Raw genomic sequence first — 21,415 nt, forward strand, 5'->3', positions numbered from 1 at the left:
CCAAGAGTCAGACACTGAACAACCAAATAAACAAATAAGAATCCATTTTCCAAAGTTCAAGAGGGCTATATTACATACTAATGTGGGATTATGCGTTATTAAGTAAACATAAGAAGCAGGACAGTGCATGATCTATATTCTACACATTCTCTAGAAAAACTTACGCAGTGCTGCTGTTCGGGAACATCTAGGTAAGCTCCCATGTATTGAGTGCTTACTATCTCACATATGGATAGTGTGTTGATTAACATATACATTAACATATTTATAGCATGTCACTTTGCATACATGACTGTGTACACAGACTGTTACCAGACCTGGTGAGAGGTGTGGCTCAAATGGACACTGCTGAGGAGAGCAAGAAACAACTGAAGAATATTTGTAAGAGCACATAACATATGCCACACAGAATTAAAGTAACAATTAACTGCTGACCATCATGACCAGCCTGACCAACAGCACAGAGTTGTTAGACACGACCACACCATGCTCCATGCTCAGCAAACCCAGAGGCTCCTATAGCGATTTCTGTCAATGGCGACACCACCGGCTTTGTTTCCCCTTTCTCTCCCCTTGTCCAGAGACCATGTCATCCAAGGGACTGCTCACCCCAGCTCCAGAAATCCACCCCTTTACAAAGATGTGAGGCAGTCGAGGGCATGGAGGTAAGGGAAGTGAGCTCTTCAGAGGTAGAGTGACTTCAAATCCTAGCTCTCGGCAACTTCCTTAGTGGTTGGGACTCTGAGCGTCCAATGCAAGGAAAATGGATTCTTATTTGTTTATTTGGTTGTTCAGTGTCCGACACTTTGTGACCCCATGGTCTGTTCCATGCAGGTTCCACCCCAGATCTCGCTTTCCTTGTGAGACGGAAGAAACTGGAGAGTGATGCCCCGGCTGGAGGATGCATCCTGGTTGCTGGTCTGTCCTCAGTGCCTGTGTTGATTGACAGTCACTGACTTTGCAGATCTTCTAATACTTTCTCCAAGCACAGGTGGCAATCAACTCGTGATACTCGACTTGTGACTTTCCAAACTGTATTAATATTCTTTGGGAGGGAGAAGCTAACTAAATCCAAGCAACACATCAGAACATAAGGAAGGGCATTTAGATTTGCAGTGAGAGAGAGGAAGGTCAGACATCAAGGGGAATGAATGGCCTGGTGATGACAGAAGATGGTAGAAATAGGAAACTAAGTCTAAATGTTTCTTCTTCATTTTTTAAAAAATCCAACACAGATCCCTCTCCCTTGGCTAGCGCCTGGACGTGAGGGGTTGAAGAGACCTTGCAGATCACTTGGACAAGCTCCAGCCTGAGGTCCAGTGAGTGATTCATCCCAACAGGTCAGATCCTGGAAGCCCCCTGGAAGCCTGGCTGCCAGGAGGGAGTGGGGGAGGAAGGCCCAGTACCAGGCAGCCTCTGCTCCGGCTCCGAGGGGGTGGGGAAGGCAAACCCTGGTCATCCCTGGCTCTGTAGCCCTTTTGTGTAAGTCCTGGCAGGGATGACGTGGGGCTGTGCCTGGGAGCACAGCTGTGGCTCTGCTGGGGAAGAGGCAGGGCCAGGGCAGCTCTGCCCTCCCCGATCCTCCCCTAGGACTTTTTCAGGGGTGGGGACATGCACCCCAAGGGCCACTCCTTGGCCTGACCCTGCTGCAGGGGCTCTCTGTCCCCACCGACAGTGGAGATGGCCAGTTTATTGAGCTCCTCTCTGCCCAGCTGTCTCCCCTCCCTCCTCTTCCTCTTCCTCCAGTTGACTTCCGTCTCTGCAGGTAAGATTTCTCTTTATTCCTGCCCTGGGGAGACTCTGAGAACAGAAAGGCTAGTTCCCTGGGCTCACCTCCTTCAACACATCTGCAAGTTGCCATGCAAGTGATCTTTCCAAAACATAGATGTGCTGACATGATTCCCCTCAGACAACTTCAGAGCCTCCCTACAGCCTTCAGAAGGGACCCCAACTCCATCATGTGACCTTAACTCAGGGCTCTCCCTGAACTTGGTTCTTACCTATCTTTCCAGCTTTGATTTCTCACCTATCAAACAGGGAATATCATAACAACCTTTTGGTGTTGCTGTCAAGGTTCAATGAGATGAAACCTATAACATGCTTAGTCACACTTGTCCCATGGTAAACCTCGATAAATGTTTGTTGAAGTGTCTTGTCATGTCTGAGAGTTCTGTTCTGCATGATCAGACACTAATAAGTTTTTACAGAGGAGCCCTGCTCTCAGAAGACACATTCCCAACCTCAAGGAGCCACCTAACAGAGGGGGGCTATGCATGCCTTCAGGAAATCTTTGCAGGTCTAATGGAGAAAGCAGCCTCATCTCCCAGTCGCTCCCTGTCTGAGGAGGAGATACATCCCACAGATGAAAACAGACTGGGAGCATGTATGGCAGGGTCCAGGAGCTATAGAGAGGGCTGAAGATACAGAGGAAATGAAGAAGAAAATAGAGCCACCTCTAGGGTGATCTCAGAGAAGAATTTGGGACCAGGGTGTGAACAGGACAGAGAGCTGAGAAGTGATAGAGAGGTGATAGCAGTGACGTGGCCAAAGCAAAACCGCTTAGCAGAGTGTAAGAATCAATCTGGCCAAGCCTGAACAGGAAGGCCCACGGGACCATTAAACTGAGCAATGCTTGGCTGCATTCCTAAGGGATGGGATGGCCACTGGCTAGAATGGTCTATGAAGGGAACTCACAGTATCTCTCTAACCAGAGACCTTTAAGAAATATTGAGCTTCTCCCTGGCTCTAGAATTCCACTTAAAAATCAAGCTTCTTCTTCTTTCCCTGTTTGAAGCAGCCCTTCCTTCCCATGAAAGACTTGTTTGTCCAGGTTCCCTCTGACGCTCAGTTTCTTTTCTTTGGTGTCTTGGACAGGACAGTTCAGAGTAATAGGACCAGGGCACCCCATCCGGGCGCTGGTGGGGGATGAAGTGGAATTGCCCTGTCGCATATCTCCAGGAAAGAATGCTACAGGCATGGAGGTGGGATGGTATCGGCCCCCCTTCTCCAGGGTGGTTCATCTCTACCGAAATGGCAAGGACCAAGATGAAGAGCAGGCACCTGAATACCGGGGCCGCACGCAGCTGCTAAAAGAGACCATTGGGGAGGGGAAAGTGACCCTCAGGATCCGGAATGTGAGGTTCTCAGATGAAGGAGGTTTTACCTGCTTCTTCCGAGATCACTCTTACCAAGAGGAGGCAGCAATGGAATTGAAAGTGGAAGGTGAGTAGTGTGTGTATCAGTAGGTATCGCCTGATCGATGGCCAAGACCTTCCTCTGAGCCTCTGACCATTCTCTCAGCGGAGATGAGATCCTTCAACCCAAACAGCTTGCTCCTGGGAATTAACTTCATAGAGATACACACATCAGCACGTGGGAATTCATATGCCCACAATGTCTGCTACATCATTATTCTACACGAGAAAGAAGCCAGAATTAGAGTCCAGACCCAAGAGTAGGGAGTGACTGAGCAAACACTGTTTTCCATATAGTGAATATCATGGAGCCATGTAAAAAATTGCTTTAGGGCCATACCAGACAGCCTGGAGGCATTTCACAAGGTATTGTTGGATAATAAAAGACAGCTACAAAATATAGGGAACAGGACAAAACCTTATGTTTTATATCAGAGAAACATAAAAAGACATCGGTAAGAAAGTTAATATGGTTCACTTTGGGGGAAAGAAGGGAGGATAGGGTGTGATCCAGCAAAAAGAAAAAGGACTGTAATTTTATCCATATCATCATATGTATCCATTTATATAAAAATGTATACATAATGTATACATTTGTGGGTATGCCTAGGGAAACCTTTTTATTTTAAATAGAAAAAAATGATAAATCCAGGCAGCAAAATCCAGAACAATCTATTTTTGTGTTATTTTGTGCTACTCAAGGGGAATATGAATTGTCTAAAAGTTAATCAAAGTATCCAAGTGGACTTTTTCCCTTCTTGTTTTGTTTTGTATTGTCTTTTTATTTATTTGTTATGAATAAGAGCCCTATTCCTAAGGAGTCAAATTGATCAAATCCTATTACAATGAATTCCTCAGCTGATGTGTTTGTGGTGTTTTATTAGATGAGGTACATTTTTGAAGAATATATTCCTGATAAACATAGCTGCGAGTTAAACAAGTAGAAGAAACGTCTGAATATATTCATAGAAAGAGATGTTACCTGTAGATTTTACCTCCATTGCCTCCTTTCTCCAGAATTTCATTGCAGTATGTTTTGTGTGATGGATGACTTTGAAACTTTGTTTTATCTATCCCTGAGGAGTTAAGATGTGCACCAGGAGGGGGAGATTTGAAAGTTAATTGCTATTTAATTGAGGATCAAAAATATTTTGAGGCCAGAGCCTCAGGTCATTTTCCTTCCCTCCTCCCCACCTGCAGTACAAACATCAGACAATCGATCACTTTTGTGTCTCAAGGGCCGCTGTCGCAGTGCTGGGACCAGAAGATGGCATTGTATGTGGGATAACAAAGCACTGTTTCTACGGAGGGATTTCAGGCATGTGAAAAAAGCTTTGTGTGGCACAGAATGTTCTTCATACAGCTGTTCTTACTGGGGGATTTTTACCTGCAAGGGAGTCTAAGAGTGAGGACCTCTCCAGTTGGCTGATTTTCCTCATTCCTGTTCAGTAACTTCCTCCTTGCTCAAAAACTACCTCCCCCAATACATTTCCCATCCCCACTCCCTCAGGAGAAAAAAAAAAAAAAAAAACCTCCCTGGGGAGAAAGTTTTCCTTTGGGTGGATTTCCATAATCCAACCCACTTCCTCCTGTCTCGTAATCTGCATGCCTAAGAGTCTTAAAAAAAAAAAAAAAAAAGAGTATTTTATAAGGGACCACTCACCTAGCCTGTGGCTCCAGGAAGCCAAGACAAATTTAGGACCGAAATGCAGTAAGCATGTGATTGCCAAATTTCAGGTGTAATTGGTGGTTTAGTCACTAAGTCGTGCCCAACACTTGCAATCCCGTGGACTGTAGCGCGCATCAGGCTCCTCTGTCCATGGGATTCTCAGGTGTAATTACCTTCCCTTTTCTCTAAAGAGTTTCTAATCTCACTTTCCAACTTTACATTTTTCTTGTCACTTTTATGATTTTATTACTAGTTGTCTCTAAACCTTTCCTTAAACTTTTCATTATGAAACTGTAAAATACTCCCAGGAGTAGAGAGATTCTTATGAGCCTCCCAGTTCCCATCACCTGACTGTAGTAGTTATGAACCAGGGACAGACAACCTGTTTCATTCAACCACACCCATCAACTTCCTCCCCAGTTGAATTGCTCAGGCAAATCCTAGGCAGCATTATCACGTCATTTGCTAAATCCTCAAGAATGTATGTCTCAAACAGAAAAACTCATCAAACAAAACAAAATCGTAACCAAAATATTAGTTACATCTTTAAACTGTAACAAAAATTCTTATTAATACCCAGTCTGTGTTCACATTTTTCTGATTATTTTATAAATACATTTTTGCAGTTGGTTTGCTTGAATCCAATCCAGACAAGATACACAGGTAGGTATTTGCCCTGTGGAGCTCTCCATGATTTCATTCCCATGTTGTTCAACATGGTGTTCCATACCCTTTATTTCCTATGAACTCATCGATTAGAATATGCACCGTCAGATTCAGGTTTGATTTGTTTTGTCAGGCACATTTCACTTATCACTTTACATCAGAAGTCTCTCAATGTCTGCTTTTCTCTCATTTTGTGATTCTAACCCTTTGTTAAAATATAAAAGGTGTACAAAGAAAGGAACTAAAGTATGTAATTGCTAAATCATGTTGCTCCAGGTTACTTCCGATAAGAACTTTGAAACCAGAGTTGACTGTGTTTTCTCCTGGGGGACACAGTAACAGACAAGAACCTGACACTGCAGCTTGAAGGGTGGTATTTTTACCTAAGAGACCAGTTTGAGGTTTTTTGCTGTGACATAATGCCTACCCTGATGTCAGTATCTTTATTTAGCCCCCTAAGTGAGTAAGTGAAAGTCACTCAGTCATGTGGGACTCTTTGCGACCCAATGGACTATACAGTCCATGGAGTTCTCCAGGCCAGAATACTGGAGCGGGTAGCGTTTCCCTTCTCCAGGGGATCTTCTCAACCCAGGATCGATCCCAGGTCGCCCGCACTGCAGGCGGATTCTTTACCAACTGAGCCACAAGGGAAGCCGTTAGCCCCCTAAAGCAGAGGACAAAATGAAAAGCGCAGTCCCTGCATGCTGAGACTACACCAGGAGAGCTTTGAGGCACTGAAGGGCAGACTCTAAAATGGGCACTGATGGCACCAGAAAGGCAAAGGTTACCCCCTCTCTCTTTACCCTTTCCAGTCCACATCTACCAAATCCACAGATTCCACTTTCTCAAAATCTCCAGAACAGAGGTTCTGAACTTTTCTTTGCATCATGCACCCTTTTGTCAGACTGGTAAAGTTGACAGACCCCTTCTCAGAGAAGGATGTTTGAAACAAATACCATACCTGTACTAAAATAGTCATACAAATTGTGTTGCTCCAGGTTACTTTTAAATAAGATATGGGGTGGCCCTGATCAGAGTGTCATTTCAAAACGGTGACCATAGGTGATATTCTGAGATTTCTGTACCAACTATGATATGAAAATAGTTGTGCTTTTTAGGGATGACAAAGTCTCAGGTTCTGTTCATATTGTTTCAGAGTGTTACCTACAAACATAATTGAAAGAAACACTACATTTCAGTTTAAAAGTTACTAAAAAGACTTTTTTTTCCTGTTTAAGTTCACCTCGATTTCCTGCACTGTCCTAGTTCAGGCTCATGTTTTTTACTTTCACTATTATCATAGCCTCTTAATTGACTCCCCACCCCCGCCAACCCCCATCCTGCAGTGTGTCAGATCTTGTTACTCCTCATCATGGAATCCTTCAGAGTACCCCCATGACCTTGAGGGTCAGATCTAAGTCCTTTCTGTGGTTCTCAAAACTCTCCAAGACTTGCCTAATATATAGACTTCTGTCATTCTAAACTACTGGCCCTGCCTAGAAACAACCATCCTTTAAGCCTAAGCTCAGATGTCAGTTCTGAGTCATCTTTGGGCCCTGTGCTGGGTGTTGAGGTTGAGCACTGAGCCTCTCTGTTTCTGCCTTTCAGATCCCTTCTACTGGATCAACCCCGGCGTGCTGGTGCTCATCGCCGTCCTGCCAGTGCTCCTGCTACAGATTACCATGGGCCTCGTCTACCTGTGCCTGCAGCGCAGACTCCGAGGTACAGGCTGGAGGGCGGCTGGCGGGGGACTGTCCCTGAAGTGCCTGGCCTCTTGGAGTTTGGTCAGCTGATATCTATTTTTGAGGGACTTCTGGGTTCAGAACCCCATAATGACAAGTTTTATATCTTGCTGAATGTAAATATCATTTGGGCAACAGGACCTTTAGCTTCCATAAGAGGTAGGGCTGACATGCAATAACCCCATTTTACAGAGGAGGCAACTGAGGCTTGGAGCGGTTCAGAGATTTACTCAAGCTGGTACAGCTTGTAAGTGGCAGAGCTCAAACTGAAACCCCTATTTTCTGGCCCCTGTAGCATACACAGCAGCTCATTCTTCCGGGAGAGTGTGAGCTTCAGAATTTGGCAGGTCTGTGTTATTAGGTTTAAAAATACTCTAAGTAAAAGTCCCTACCACACAGTAGGCATTTCTCCTTCTCCATCCAACACCAAGGACTGGGGTCCTGCTGTCTGAAGCTGCCTCTTGTGCCCAAGAGTGTTCATGACAAGATTCTCCCCTCCACCAAGTGTTCCCAAAGCCAAAGCCTATATGACCTCCTTCCCCTTCCCATTCCTATGAGGCTAAAGCAGCAAGGACAGTTTGGAGTATATAAAGGGGTGATATTGGTGGGGTCTTCTCTCCCCATGACCTCATCCCAGATATTCAGTAACCTCTTCACCCACATGGCTGAGGAGAAAGGACCTGACTAGTGGCACCCCACTCCAGTACTCTTGCCTGGAAAATCCCATGGACGGAGGAGCCTGGTGGGCTGCAGTCCATGGGGTTGTGAAGAGTCGGACACAACTGAGCGACTTCACTTTCACTTTTCACTTTCAGGCATTGGAGAAGGAAATGGCAACCCACTCTAGTGTTCTTGGCTGGAGAGTCCCAGGGACGGGGGAGCCTGGTGGGCTGCCATCTATGGGGTCGCACAGAGTCGGACACAGCTGAAGCGACTTAGCAGCAGCAGTGGAATTGGGCAGCCTGGGTTTGGGTCCAGCTCAATGACCAGAACCCTCCAAGTCTCAGTTGCCTTGTCTGTGCCCGGCAGAGATAACACCCTCCCTCCTAGAAGGTAGAGGACAGTGTTATGTAAAGTGCCTAATACAGAGCCAGTCACAAAGCAGCTGCTCAACTAAATGTTTAGTTCCTTCTTTCCCCCTTCAGATGGGAAGTAGCTTTAGATTAACAAATTGACAACCCAGCGGGGTGCAGTGCCCGTGTGACCCCAGAACCAGCAGGAAAAGGAGCAGAGAGCAGTGGGGGAGGTAATGGTTGGTTTGGGGTGTTGGTGGACATTGCAGTCTACCGCGGTTCTCCATTTCTTTAACCCAGGCAATAGCCAAAGAATGAGCCTGAAGCCCGGGATTCAAATATAGTTCTCACTCTAAGGATGCTCCCAGGAAGCTGAGAAAAGAGCCTGCACAAAGGCCCAGGGCAGTGGGTGTGGCGGGTCTCCATCTACTGCCTGAGGTAGAATTAACAATGTTGCCTTTTTCTATTTTAGGAAAACTCTGGGCAGAGATAGGTGAGTTCCAGGCACCTTCCCTCCCCAGACCTTCTCCATAACTGAAATGGTCATTTTCTCTGACCATCTCTGCCTCTGTCCCAACACCCTGTGCTCCCTTGGAGCAAGAACTTCACTATTTAAAACTCCTAAAACCGTACATACAAAGTTTCATTCCTCTTCCCTGCCTTCAGGGAGAGCAGAAGTAAAATCCTACAGCTTCCCTTCCTCCATCATTGTGCACCACTTACAACTACAAACAATTGAAAGTGATTAAATAACAAAGGCTCAGAGGAGAAAGGATCATTGCGAGTGCACTACTAAGTTTATTTGCATTTTTTCTTCTTTCAGAGAATCTCCACCGGACTTTTGGTAAGTTCTGGGATACCCAGCCCTCCAGGTCAGCCTGGTGTTTCACTCCTGTCTCCTGGGGACATAACGACCCCCGGCTCCCAGTTGGTTTTCTCCCTCTTGTTCTTTCTTTGAATGTCACCGTCTGTATCTAACATTGGTTAAATAATAGCATTATTAATAACACTTAGAGCTTCCAGGTGGCTCAGTGATAAAGAATCTGCCTGCAATGCAGGAGATGTGGGTTCGATCCTTAGGTGGGGAAGATCGCTAGAGGAGGAAATAACTCACTTCAGTATTCTTGCCTGGAAAACCCCACTGTAGACCTGGCGGGCTACAGTCCATGGGTCGGAAAGAGTTGGACATGACCGAGCACACAAGCACACACTTTCATGTGTGGAACTATAACTAACAGCTTCCCAATGTTAACTCATTCTAGGAATTACAAATACTTTATGTACATGCTTTTATTTTTTCAGGAATTACAAAGGAGAGGTAAACAGAGCCTCTGCACATCAATTTGATGTCTAGTTGGGGAAGTGATACATACACATAAATTAACTGGTGAACGAAAGTACATATACATCATTGACAAATCACAAGGAAAAATGAGTTTTCATGAGTACAGAATAAGTAACTGACTCCTCAGGGAAGACTTAGTGGGGGAAGTGAAGACATCCCCCCTAGAATGTTGGCCTGGCAGTCCACTGACTCTGCACTTCCACTGTAGGGGGTACGGGTTTGATCCCTAGTGGGGAAACTAAGTTCCTGCATGCCACACAGCAAAGAAAAAAAAAAAGTTTGGCCCAAGGATATGGTTTCTGTCTTTTTTGTTCACTGCAGATCATGTAGCACCTAAGGACAGTGCCTACAACAGAAGGGCACCCGAATACTTGTTGAGTGGATGTCGCAGAAATTTTAATATGGTCCCTGCCCTGAGCAGCTTTCCCAAACAGTGTTTGCTTCTGAAGGCTGGAGGTGCCCCTGGCTCCACCCTGGCATTTAATCACTGTGTAGAAAAACACACAGTCTCCAACTCAAAGGGGAGGACCAAGATCTTTGTTTTACAGGATTCAAATAACAAAGGTCTTAACTCTGTACTCTTCAACAGTCTGGTGAAGCCTCACAAACCTCTCCCTTCCCAGAATGTTTTGAAATGTACACATAAAATACAACACATATGATTAGAAAGAAAACCATTGTTTTGAAAGTTATTGAAATATAAACAAATTTGTGATTCAAGTAACCAATGTTTATTTAAATAACAAAACTATAGATTAAATAAAATGTAGTGGCAAGTCTAACAATCTGGTATTTCAAAATATTGATAAACAGTATTTTGAGACTTCAGAAACAACTCTGATGGGAATGCTGTTTCCATTGGTGATAAAGTCACAGGTACCACTGATAACTGATTTGTTACCTACAGTCCTTTTTCAGGAAGAAAAAGCTAAATTCAGTTCAAAGTTAATGAAAATAAAAATGTCGTGCTTTTCTCATGCAAATTCATGAACTCCCTGGATTCTATCCAAACTATTTTGGGACCCAGATTAAGCACCCCCAATCCCAAAGAAATGCAATAATAAATGGAGGGGGTGGGTGGGACACCAGGGGGAACACATGTTCATCCTGTTTGTTTTGTGGCAAACAATTCAGATCCCCACTTCCTGATGGTGCCCTGCTGGAAGATAACCCTATTTGTCATCGTGCCGGTTCTCGGACCCCTGGTGGCCTTGATCATCTGCTATAACTGGCTACATCGCAGACTAGCAGGTGCAGTGTTGGGGCAGCACACGGGACCACTGAGCTGGAGGCATCAAGCCAGCCCTAATGGGAAACATAAAGAGGGTGGATGGGAGCAGGGTTCAAGATTCAGAGCCGGAATGTCCTTCCTGCTCTGTCCCAATGGCCAACCCCAGACTCCTCAGAGAATCCAAGACGCGAACCACTTATTGAGATCTGCGGGGTCTCTTAGTGGAAGGGGGTAGGGGCGTGACTACAAAGTCTACAGGGTGGATGTGGGAGGAGCCAGTCATCTTCCGCTCATAACCTATTTCTCTTTGTTTTCAGGACAATTTCTTGAAGAGCTAAGTAAGTTTTCTTCAATTTTTTATAAGCTGAGAGCAAAAGAGAAAGAGAGCAGCAGCAAGGGAAAGAGGGGGCTACTGAGGGATCAAAATCCAAGAGGAAAGGAAGGGGCTGGCCTGGGTGGAGGGATGTCTCCTCCTGGGGGATGATGGGAACTGAAGGCGCTCTCGTCTGCTGCCTGATCTGCCCCAGCTAGGAGCCCCACTGTCAGGAATCCTGCTCCAACTGCCTCCTGTCCCATTCGTTCATCCATTCCCTACAGCAGCTGCCCTGGGCCTCACCTCTGATGCTGGGTGGCTCCTCAGGGTCTTTCTTCTCTCTGGTTTAACAGTTTCATGACAGGAACTGTTGACAGCTTTTTCAAGTTATTTTCTCCTCCTTCTAGGAAACCCCTTCTGAAGGATACCGTATCTTGGCTGGGATGGAGAAGAGCCTGGCTGGTCCAAGGATCAGTCCTTGGGGATGTCACATCCACTGAGTTGCACATTTACTGGCCTCCCTCCTCGCTGCGGGGATATTGCAATCTGCATTTCCAGGAATGCTCTGAATTCCAAACAGGATCGACTTCTCTCTGTCATTACCTTGTCTGTCCCTTTCCCCAGCTCCTTCCTTCCTCTCCCCCTTTTTGCTGCCCACATCGTTCTGCTCCTTAGTCTGTCTTCCACCTGAAGTCCTCTCGGGCTACAGCCAGGCAGGTGTTCTTCTCTCTGTCAGAGGACACCTGTGCTGCAGAGTAACACAGACAAGTGGGTCTCTGCCATGAACCTCCTTGTTGCAAATTACAACACATCAGCTTTGCAAATGGTGGTCATTTCTTCCAAAATCTCAGCGCTGGTAGGCAGAGCTGAGGGGTGTGAAGGGTTGAAGAGAAGGTGCAGGAAAAGTCCACAATATCTCAGAGAGAGCCAAGTGACCTGCAGAGTAAGGACCTGGGGAGAAACCCATGGAGTGCTGGCCAGAGCTCCATCTTGTCTGGGCAGCTCAACGAGGAGCCAGGGGAGCAAGGGATGAGAACGGAGCAACACGCCTGTTTTCAAACACCTCCCTTCTACTTCCACACCTCGTCCAGATGGGCCCCTCAGACTTTCCCTTCTCTCATCCTTTCCCTCTCATCTTCATACCTAATAGAGATCCACTGTCTTTTTGAACAATTACTACTTGATGGTCTATCAGACACAAAGAAACAAGCTAGGTGCTAATTAATAACAATACAAGTTTCCAAGTGCCACTTCTTGTCCCCTTTCTTTTCTGTATGTCCTCCACTATCCCTTCACCTCTCTTCCTTTATCCCAGTCTCCTTACCCTGGAGGTCATTCCTCTGGAAAACCAAACAGAGAAAGACCTCGGGCGGACAGGCCATTCATTTCCCTTCCAAGACCTTCACTGCTTTGTCTGCTTTCCTTCTTCTGCGTGCCTTTTCCTCTCCATTCCTCCCCTTTCCTGAGGGTCTGGATCTAGGAGAATGATTCACTTCCTTCCCTGCCACAGCAGAGGCATTGGGAAAGAAGCCAAGCCACTGACCCAGGATGGCCCAGCACTTGTGGGGACTGCCCAGGAACAGCCCCTTGCTTCTGTAGCCCCCCCAGTGACCCAAAAGGTCCTCTTTCTCCCCAAAGCAGACGTCGCAGATAGGGCAACAGTAGACCCTCTGCTTCCAGTGAGTCTGCTGGTGCCGGATCAGCCCGGAGAATAAAGTGAAGGACTTGCCGCAGTGGAAGCAGCGGTTGGACTGCTCTGTGAAGTGGGCCTTCTGATGACTGGAGAGACGGGTTTTCTTGCTAAAAGTCAAGGGACAATGAGGGCAAGAGAAGACCTTGAGTCTTGAAGGCTTCTCTGGGTGAGAGGTGGACCTGGTGTTCAGGCGTGTGGCTCGCATGTTGGTTGCCAGGGTCCTGGTCACAGGCTCTGGGGCTGGGGTCCTGGTCACAGGCTCTGGGTCTGTAATAACTGGGGCCTGAGCGATTACCAGGTTCTTGGTGGCAGGTGCCTTGTTCTTGTCTATTGACGGCTGGGGCTGAGTCTTGGGACCCTTGGTTTTAAGTGTGGGTCCTTGGGTCCCAGCCACTGGTGCATGGTTCCCTGTTGCCAGCCCCTGTAATCCAGCTCTGGTATCCAGAGTTCTCACAATATGCTTCTGGTTTCCAGCCCCCAGCTTCTGGCCTTGGTGCGTCTTCTGGTGGCGTTTGAGCTCAGACTGGTCCCGGAAGCACTTCCCACAGAAGGGGCACGCATGGGGCCGGTAGCCCAGATGGACACGGCGGTGACGACTCAGTCCAGAAGCATCGCAGTAGGTCTTGCCACAGAGCGAGCAGCAGAAGGGCCTCTCCCTGAGTTGCTTGCGCCGGCCGGAGCTGAGGTCCTTGGGGTTCTGGAAGGACTTCCCACACTGGGCGCTGTTGTGAACAAGCTGGTGGTTATAAAGGCTGGAGCGCTTGCTGAAGCACTTGCCACAGGTGTGACAGGTAAAGGCTGGCCGAGCCCAGGATTCTGGCAACGCTGGTGTCTTGTCCGGGGACCCAGTTGGAGGAGAGGTTGGGCCCGAGCCTCTGTGAGCAAGGGAGGCCTTCTTGTCATCAACAGTCCCCTCATCTCCCAAACTCTGACTCTGTTCTTGGCGTTCCTCCTTCTCGCCTCCTGGAGGGAATGAGGAAGAATGATGGGATTCATCACGACAGCCCTGACACAGCTCTCTGTTCAGCCCACACTGCTTCCTCTCCCACCCGACATTCACCCTCACTCTTACACCTCAGAGACCAGAGATAAGAATAAACTTTTGGGTTTTCAAATTAAAAGCATTAAAAAATTTAACTGGAATCTTCCAACAATATTGGAGATCAAAATTTTAACCACATTTCTGGAAATCCATTTCTTTTCAGTTTTCTTTTTTCAATTACTGAAGTATAGTTTATTTACAATGTGTGTGTTAATTCCTCTCATTTGCAATATTGATCACACTCCCAGACACCCCAGATATCCACGTGACCTCATAATATATCATGAGGAATGGGACACTTGGATGACCAGAGGTGATATTAAGAATCAAGCTGAGGTGAGAAGCATAAACCAGAACTGTCCCAGCAAACCAGGAGTGGGGTCAGCTCAGACTTAAATTTCTCTCAAGTCCTTATTCTACTCTCAGGAACAAGTCATCCTTAGTCCAACTCGGCATCAAGCTTATCTCCTATCCCTTTCTTTTTCTCTTGGGAAGGACTTTTTAATCAAGAGGCTATCACTGCCATAAGCAACTGACATGGAATCTCTCAGTCTCTGGAAACTGAAGATATTCACTTGTCCCGAATGGCTCAGATACTCATCTTCTTGATGCCAGGGGACTTGAGCAGGTGATGTCCAGGCAGGAAGGATGCAAGCTAGGACCAGGGATACAGAGCCCTGTTCCTCGTAGGCATTTCCATGCTCCTGAGGCAGGTCCTAGGCCCTTTTCACCCTCCTCTCTCCTTCCGCAATTCTCACCTGAATGAAAGCCTTCTCCATTTGGGGAACAGAGATCTGCTTCCCACTGTTTCTCTTCTTGCTCAAGCTTGGCAATCAGATCTAGATTAGACAGAAAGATTCCATCTGGGGAATGGGAAGGAGAAGAAGAGCTGAGGTCCCAGGCTCAGCCCCTTCACACCTCATGGGGACAACAGGCTCCCTTCTTGCATAGCTGTGGTTTAACAGCCATAATCTGGGACACTTAAGTGCTGGGAGGAGACACACAAAAGGCCAGATTCCAACAAAGTGCCAGGTACATAAGACAATAGGGAAGTCGCTCAGTCGTGTCCGACTCTTTGTGACCCCATGGACTGTAGCCTACCAGGCTCCTCCCTCCATGGGATTCTCCAGGCAAGAGTGCTGGAGTGGGTTGCCATTTGCCTTCTCCAGGGGATCTTTCCGACCCAGGGACCGAACCTGGGGCCTCCCGCATCCCAGGCGGATGCTTTAACCTCTAAGCCACCAGGGAAGCCCACGTAAGACAAATGACTCAGTAAACACTGGCTGGATGAATAGGCAGATTTGCATTCTTTGAAAACACTGTCATCATGTTCCAAGTGTTATCTTTGCCTTCACGCAAGCTTTCATTCCTTCTTTCACCCTGAGCCTAGTAACCCAAATCTTTCCCACCTGGAATATAAAGAACCAAAACCAAGGATCAGTGAAGATAACTGTGAGCTGATCTACCTATCCAGGGAAACCAGATGTTCCAAAGGCCTGGGACAGAAAGCTTGTGCGGAATCCCAGCCTCTTACCCACAGACATCAGGTTTCTGACAGTCTCTGATATAACATCCTGGTAGAGGACCTTCTGACTGGCATCTAGACATTTCCACTCTTCCTGGGTGAAGTTCACTGCCACATCCTCAAAGGTGACTGGCTTCTGAAAGAACAGCAGAGATTCGGGGAGTTTGTATATAGACAGACAGACATCCAGTCTAAAGGTTCAGAACACTAAGAGAAAAGAAAAACCACGGAAGGAGGGAAGAAATAGGAACAGGAAAAGACAAGTACAAAGTCAGCAACTTTAATGTACAGAGAGGAAAGGAAGGGTGGAGGGGAAGGGAGAACAATGCAGGGGGAGAAGGGAGGGGTATGTACTGAAAACAAGTAGGAAGGATGAAAGGCTGCCACTCTGATAAATTTCAGCAAGTAGTCCTCGAAGGATTCCAGGTTGGTGTGGAATCTGAAAAAAGGACTTGAAGCCCCTTCTCCTCGATGCTTTTCAGCTTGGAACCCTCTGAGATTCCATTTGGTCTGCAGACAGGATAATGGATGAATGAGCTCCTAGAGTCCAGGACCCGGGCCCTCCCTCCCTTCCTCTCATTTGGCCTCCTCACCTTCACCCACGCCTTCCACCAGCCCTCTCCCTTCTGGGCTTTCGGCAGACCCTCCTCATCCACCTGAGGGAGCAGCTTCTGTTCAGGTTCCAGTGGCTTTGGCTGGTCAGACACCTTCTCTTCCATGCTATCTCTTTTAAGCTTTATCCATGCCTGGCCTGGCCCCCAAGGCTGACTAGGCTCCATCCTGGGGCTATCTACCTTCCAGCGACTAAGGAGATGGAGAGACCTGGCAAAGGCCTTTGCAAGGGGTTTGAATTGGCCTCCTGTGTCAAAGATATCTGCTCCAGGGGGCTATCTTCCTTTTTTGTTCTGCTGTCCAAACTCTCCTTTCACAACTGAGAACACCTTTGATTCCCTTCAAGCCTCAGCCACAGAGTTCAGGGACCTGGTCCCCCTTGGCTCAGCAGTCACTATTCAGTGATGCCAGGTTGCAGCTCTGCAGGTGTCATCTGCCTTCTGCTTCACCCTGCTTCTAGCTGCTGCCCACCTCCAGGAACCTGAGGTCAGAGAGAAACAAAACTTATCAGTAAGAGGGGGAGTGAGGAACAACAGCTTCCTAATTTGGTCAGGAAACACCAAGAGTTACTGAACCTCTGATCTGTACCTAAAACCTCTCAGTACTGCCTCATGAGGTAATGATTAAGAACCTCATTTTAAGTAATCTAAAGTACAGAGATGCTAGGTAATGTGCTCAGGGATGCTCCCAGTCCACAGCAGAGTTAGTGTTCAAAGCCTGGACTCTATCACCGAGGACAAGATCCCCACTGTACCAAAGCCCCCTCTAGGTTGGCAGTATGGTATTCTGGAAAGAAAGCATATGCCTGATGTAACCAGCCCTGGTTCTGTCACGAACAGCCTTGTACAAGTGTCTTCATTCTGATGTGGTTTTCCTGGAAAATAAGATTAAAGGAGACTCTCTAAGATCCCATCTAAGATGATTCTGTGAATTTTTAATACATACAGATCCTTGTAAAGAATGATAAGGAAGGAACTTTCCCTGTTGGCCCAGTGGTATAAAGTCCAGGCTTGATCCCTTATGGGGATCCTGCATGCCCCACAGCAGAGTTAGTTTAACGACCGTTAAAATTTAAAAAGGGGGTAACAGCCCAACAACCAACACTTACACAGGGCTCCCAGGAAGCCAGCGCTGCTCTGCCCAAACATGGCGGAACTCCCACCTCCTCCTGCGGAAGGCCACTCAACCCCGCCAGGCCTCCCTCCAGATGGAATGAATGGAATGAAAAGAATGAAGACTTAAAAACCTGTTGATGTTCTTCCTTTCACTTTTTTGAAAGGTGGTAGAACTGAAAACGCCAGAAAGGAAAGGGGCGCTCAACAATGAAGTTAATAGGATCACTAAAAAGAAAAGGAAAGTGAAGTCGCTCAATCGTGTCCAACTCTTTGCGACCCCATAGACTGTAGCTTACCAGGCTCCTCTGTCCATGGGATTTTCCAGGCAATAGTACTGGAGTGGGTTGCCATTTCCTTCTCCAAGGGATCTTCCCAACCCAGGGCTCGAACCAGGGTCTCCCGCATCATAGATAGATGCTTTACCGTCTGAACCACCAGGGAAGTGCTAAAAAGAAAGCTGACAGGAAAGGTGCGTTTCCTAGGAGGTGAAGTTGGTCCCTCCCTCCCTTCGCTTCAAGCCCATCCACAATCAAGCAGTGAGATGGGGCAGGTCTGGATTATTCTCCTACTAGCCCGTGGAACACAGCAAAAGTAACACTTCAGAAGTCTCTATAATCGTATCCTCAAAGTTCTGGCTCTATTGTTTTTCCTCAGGAAAGATCCACCCTTGTAAGTCTTTCTCAAAAGCATTTGCTGGGGGTGGTGGCCCGGGGCGCTCGGTCCAGATTCTAGGCTGGTTATCTGGTTTGGGGAAAGAGCATGACTATGGAGTCTGAACTTCTGGCCGCTGCCGCCTGCCCCTGCCACGTTGACCTAGAGAGTACTTTCTACATCCACTCGCCCCAGAGCTCAAACCGGTTGGCCGGCTAGTGCAAGGCGGCTGGGATAACTTATGACTCTAGGCGCAGACCTGTTTATCAGTTCAGGGCCCGTCCCCGCCCTTCCAAGAACGTAAGCCCCTCGAGGGAATGTGTCGCCATTTTCCAGTGCTGAGTCCACTCGATCTCTAATCTCAAACCCGTCCAGTGTTTCCAGTAGCGATTCTGAGAACCACTGAAATCCCCAAAACACCCTCCAGGCTTCGGGGGTCCGCCCTCCCCGCCCCGCTCGCCGCTGCTTCAGCCACTGGAGTTTTCTACCCTCCGGCCAAGCAGAACGACCCTCGGGCCTTCGCCCTTCTCATCCGGTCTTCGGGTCTCTGCTCGGTCCTAGCTCTGCCCGGTCAGATCGCGGGCCCGCGGCGCTCACCTCTGGCCACTGCGCGCTGGACCTCGGACCCCAGCCTCGGAGGCTCCCGCGGGCAGAGACGGAGAGTTTCGCTCACGATTGCGTGGCCCGCTCCTCAATACCCACTGAACCTGTCCCGCTGACGGGAACTGCACTGCCCCGAAACCTCGTTGCTGGGACCCCGACTTTTTCAACACGTGCTAGCAGCCCGTGCTCTTGGCCGAATCCCCGGGGAAAGAGTGGTCGCCGCTCCGGACCACACCCTGACCAGTCCAGGTTTCCCCAGGGCTTGGGGAAACTCCTCCGGGACTAGGGGCGCGACGCTCCCCTCGCCTGCCGAGGTCGGGGGCGGAAGATCGCGGGACAAACCTTTCACTAGCCTCCACCACCGCGAGCTCAACTCCCCGCTGTCCTTACTCACCCGCCGCTGCCGAGGACCCGGGCTCCAGCACGTAGGACTTCCGCTGGGCCAGCGGCTAGCCGCTCCAACCCAGCGCAAGTGTACCGGGAGCCCGCGACCCCGCCCCGGCCCTGCCAGGGCCCCGGCCCGGCCCCGCTCTCCTCGCCGGTTTCCGCAGGCACACCGCGTACCCTGCCTGGCTTTGCTTGTGGGACCGCCCAAGTCAAGAGTTCAAAACAATCTAGGAAGCTTAAAAGAAAAAGGAACCGCCCATCCCACTAGCCCATCCCTCCTACCAATTGTAGCTGCTGGTCCCACCCAGGGCTAGGATCCCATTCCCAGTCTCAATTCACTCTTGGGAGAAAAGGGGTTGAATTATTTCTGATAAAAACACACAATTGGGCTACCCAAGTGGCTCAGTGGTAAAGAATATGTTTGTAGCTCGGTCGTGTCCGACTCTTTGTGACCCCTTGGACTCTAGCCCACCAGGCTTCTCTGTCCATGGAACTCTCCAGGCAAGAATACTGGAGAATGGAAAAGAATGGTTACCATTCCTTTCTCCAGGGGATCTTCCTGACCCAAGGATCAAACCCACCTCTCCTGAACTCGCAGGCGGGTTCTTCACCACTGTAGCTGAGATGGTAAAGAATCTGCCTGCAACGCAGAAGACCTGGATTTGATCCCTGGGTTTAAGATCCCCTAGACAAGGAAATGGCAACCAACTCCAGTATTCTCACCCGGAAAATCTCATGGATGGAGGAGCCTGGCTGCAGTCCATGGGGTCACTTAAGAGTCTAACAAGACTTAGCAACCAAACAACAACAAAAACACACAATCACCAACCACCATCACCTAGAGCCCAAAGGGGAAAAATGAGATCTTCATGGGCCCCCAGAAGAAGACCTGGAGGCACATAGCACCTTAGAAAAGCAAAGACAAAGAGGGAGAATACACACTGTGACTTAGATGATAACAGCATGCATGTGGCGCAGAGAGGACCATACCCAGGTAAAGTTCTACTTAACCTTAGCTGCTTATCTGGTTTCTCAGCAATGTCTTTTTTTTTTTTTAATCCGCTCAACAGAAATTACATTTATTCTTTCCGCTTAATTAGCACTTATCACAAACCATTTTGTATCATGATCATGTTTGACATGTCACACTGGCATGGGGTTTTACAATTTTCAAAAAAAAAAAAACTTGAAAACATAGCCTCCATTAAATCCTCATAAACATCTTGTGAGAGGTTGGAATTGTTACTCTGTCTTTACTGGTAAACAGACTCAGAGATATTGAGCCTTGCCAAAGCCCACATCTGGCTTCACGGGACAGGAAACCAGACTCTGCTTTGAAGTCTGCACATTGGCGTCTTGACTCCTTGGTTAGTACTGGATGGTTAGCAAATGGGTGGGGAAGGGGGCTTGCTTATTTTATTTTTTTAATATTTATTTATGGTTTTTCTTGACTTCCTACTTTTGCATTCCAGTCCCCTACAATGAAAAGGATATATTTTAGTTCTAGAAGGTCTTGTAGGTCTTCATAGAACTATTCAACTTCAGCTTCTTCACTGTTACTGGTCGGAGCATAGACTTGGATTACTGTGAATCCAAGTTTGCCTTGGAATTATGGTTTGCCTTGGAAAAGGACAAGCTAACAGAGTTCTGCCACCAGAACGCACTGGTCATAGCAAACACCCTCTTCCAACAACACAAGAGAAGACTCTACACATGGACATCTCCAGATGGTCGACACTAAAATTAGACTGATTATATTCTTTGCAGCCAAAGATAGAGAAGCTCTACACAGTCAGCAAAAACAAGACCAGGAGCTGACTGTGGCTCAGATCATGAACTCCTTATTGCCAAGTTCAGACTGAAATTGAAGAAAGTGGAGAAAACCACTAGACCATTCAGGTATGACCTAAATCAAATCCCTTATGACTATACAGTGGAAGTGAGAAATAGATTTAAGGGACTAGATCTGATAGACAGAGTCCCTGATGAACTATGGGTGGAGGTTCGTGACATTGTACAGGAGACAGGGATCAAGACCATCCCCAAGAAAAAGGAAAAGGCCTGTATGAGGAGGCCTTACAAATAGCTGTGAAAAGAAGAGAAGCAAAGAGCAAAGGAGAAAAGGAAAGATATACCCATTTGAATGCAGAGTTCCAAAGAATAACAAGGAGAGATAAGAAAGCCTTCCTCAGCAATCAATGCAAAGAAATAGAGGAAAACAAGAGAATGGGAAAGACTAGAGATCTCTTCAAGAATTAGAGATACCGAGGGAACATTTCATGCAAAGATGGGCTCAATAAAGGACAAAAATGGCATGGACCAGAAGATATTAAGAAGAGGTGGCAAGAATACACAGAAGAACTGTACAAAAAAGATCTTCATGACCAAGATAATCACAATGGTGTGATCACTCACCTAGAGCCAGACATCCTGGAATGTGAAGTCAAATGGGCCTTAAGCATCACTATGAACAAAGCTAGTGGAGGTGATGGAATTCCAGTTGAGCTATTTCAAATCATGAAAGATGATTCTGTGAAAGTGCTGCACTCAATATGCCAGCAAATTTGGAAAACTCAGCAGTGGCCACAGGACTGGAAAAGGTCAGTTTTCATTC

The 21,415-nt window shown here is 47.5% G+C and overlaps 2 protein-coding genes across 5 annotated transcripts; one reads left to right on the top strand and one right to left on the bottom strand.

Moving 5' to 3' along the window:
• Positions 1-1,680: 1,680 nt before the first annotated feature.
• MOG (myelin oligodendrocyte glycoprotein) lies at positions 1,681-11,344 on the top strand. The gene is made up of 7 exons (XM_052648190.1): positions 1,681-1,765; positions 2,875-3,222; positions 7,138-7,251; positions 8,757-8,777; positions 9,108-9,128; positions 10,764-10,880; positions 11,178-11,344. Exons 1-7 carry the CDS (start codon positions 1,681-1,683, stop codon positions 11,342-11,344), a joined length of 873 nt encoding a protein of 290 aa, XP_052504150.1.
• On the bottom strand, positions 9,214-18,938 carry ZFP57 (ZFP57 zinc finger protein). 4 transcript variants are annotated; one of them, XM_052647758.1, is made up of 5 exons: positions 18,809-18,938; positions 16,027-16,526; positions 15,443-15,569; positions 14,667-14,747; positions 9,214-13,829 (listed from the first exon to the last, which is right to left on the bottom strand). In XM_052647758.1, the coding sequence occupies exons 2-5, from the start codon at positions 16,210-16,212 to the stop codon at positions 12,556-12,558; spliced, it is 1,668 nt and encodes a 555-aa protein (XP_052503718.1). In that variant the 5' UTR covers positions 16,213-16,526; positions 18,809-18,938; the 3' UTR covers positions 9,214-12,555. The 4 variants fall into 4 exon arrangements, with proteins under 4 accessions (XP_052503718.1, XP_052503720.1, XP_052503719.1 ...); XM_052647760.1 differs by having other exon boundaries at positions 9,214-13,826; positions 14,667-14,771; XM_052647759.1 differs by lacking the exon at positions 18,809-18,938 and adding an exon at positions 17,154-17,281.
• Between the last annotated feature and the right edge of the window lie 2,477 nt (positions 18,939-21,415).

Source organism: Budorcas taxicolor, chromosome 11, assembly GCF_023091745.1.
Source record: "Budorcas taxicolor isolate Tak-1 chromosome 11, Takin1.1, whole genome shotgun sequence".
Taxonomy (NCBI): domain Eukaryota; kingdom Metazoa; phylum Chordata; class Mammalia; order Artiodactyla; family Bovidae; genus Budorcas; species Budorcas taxicolor.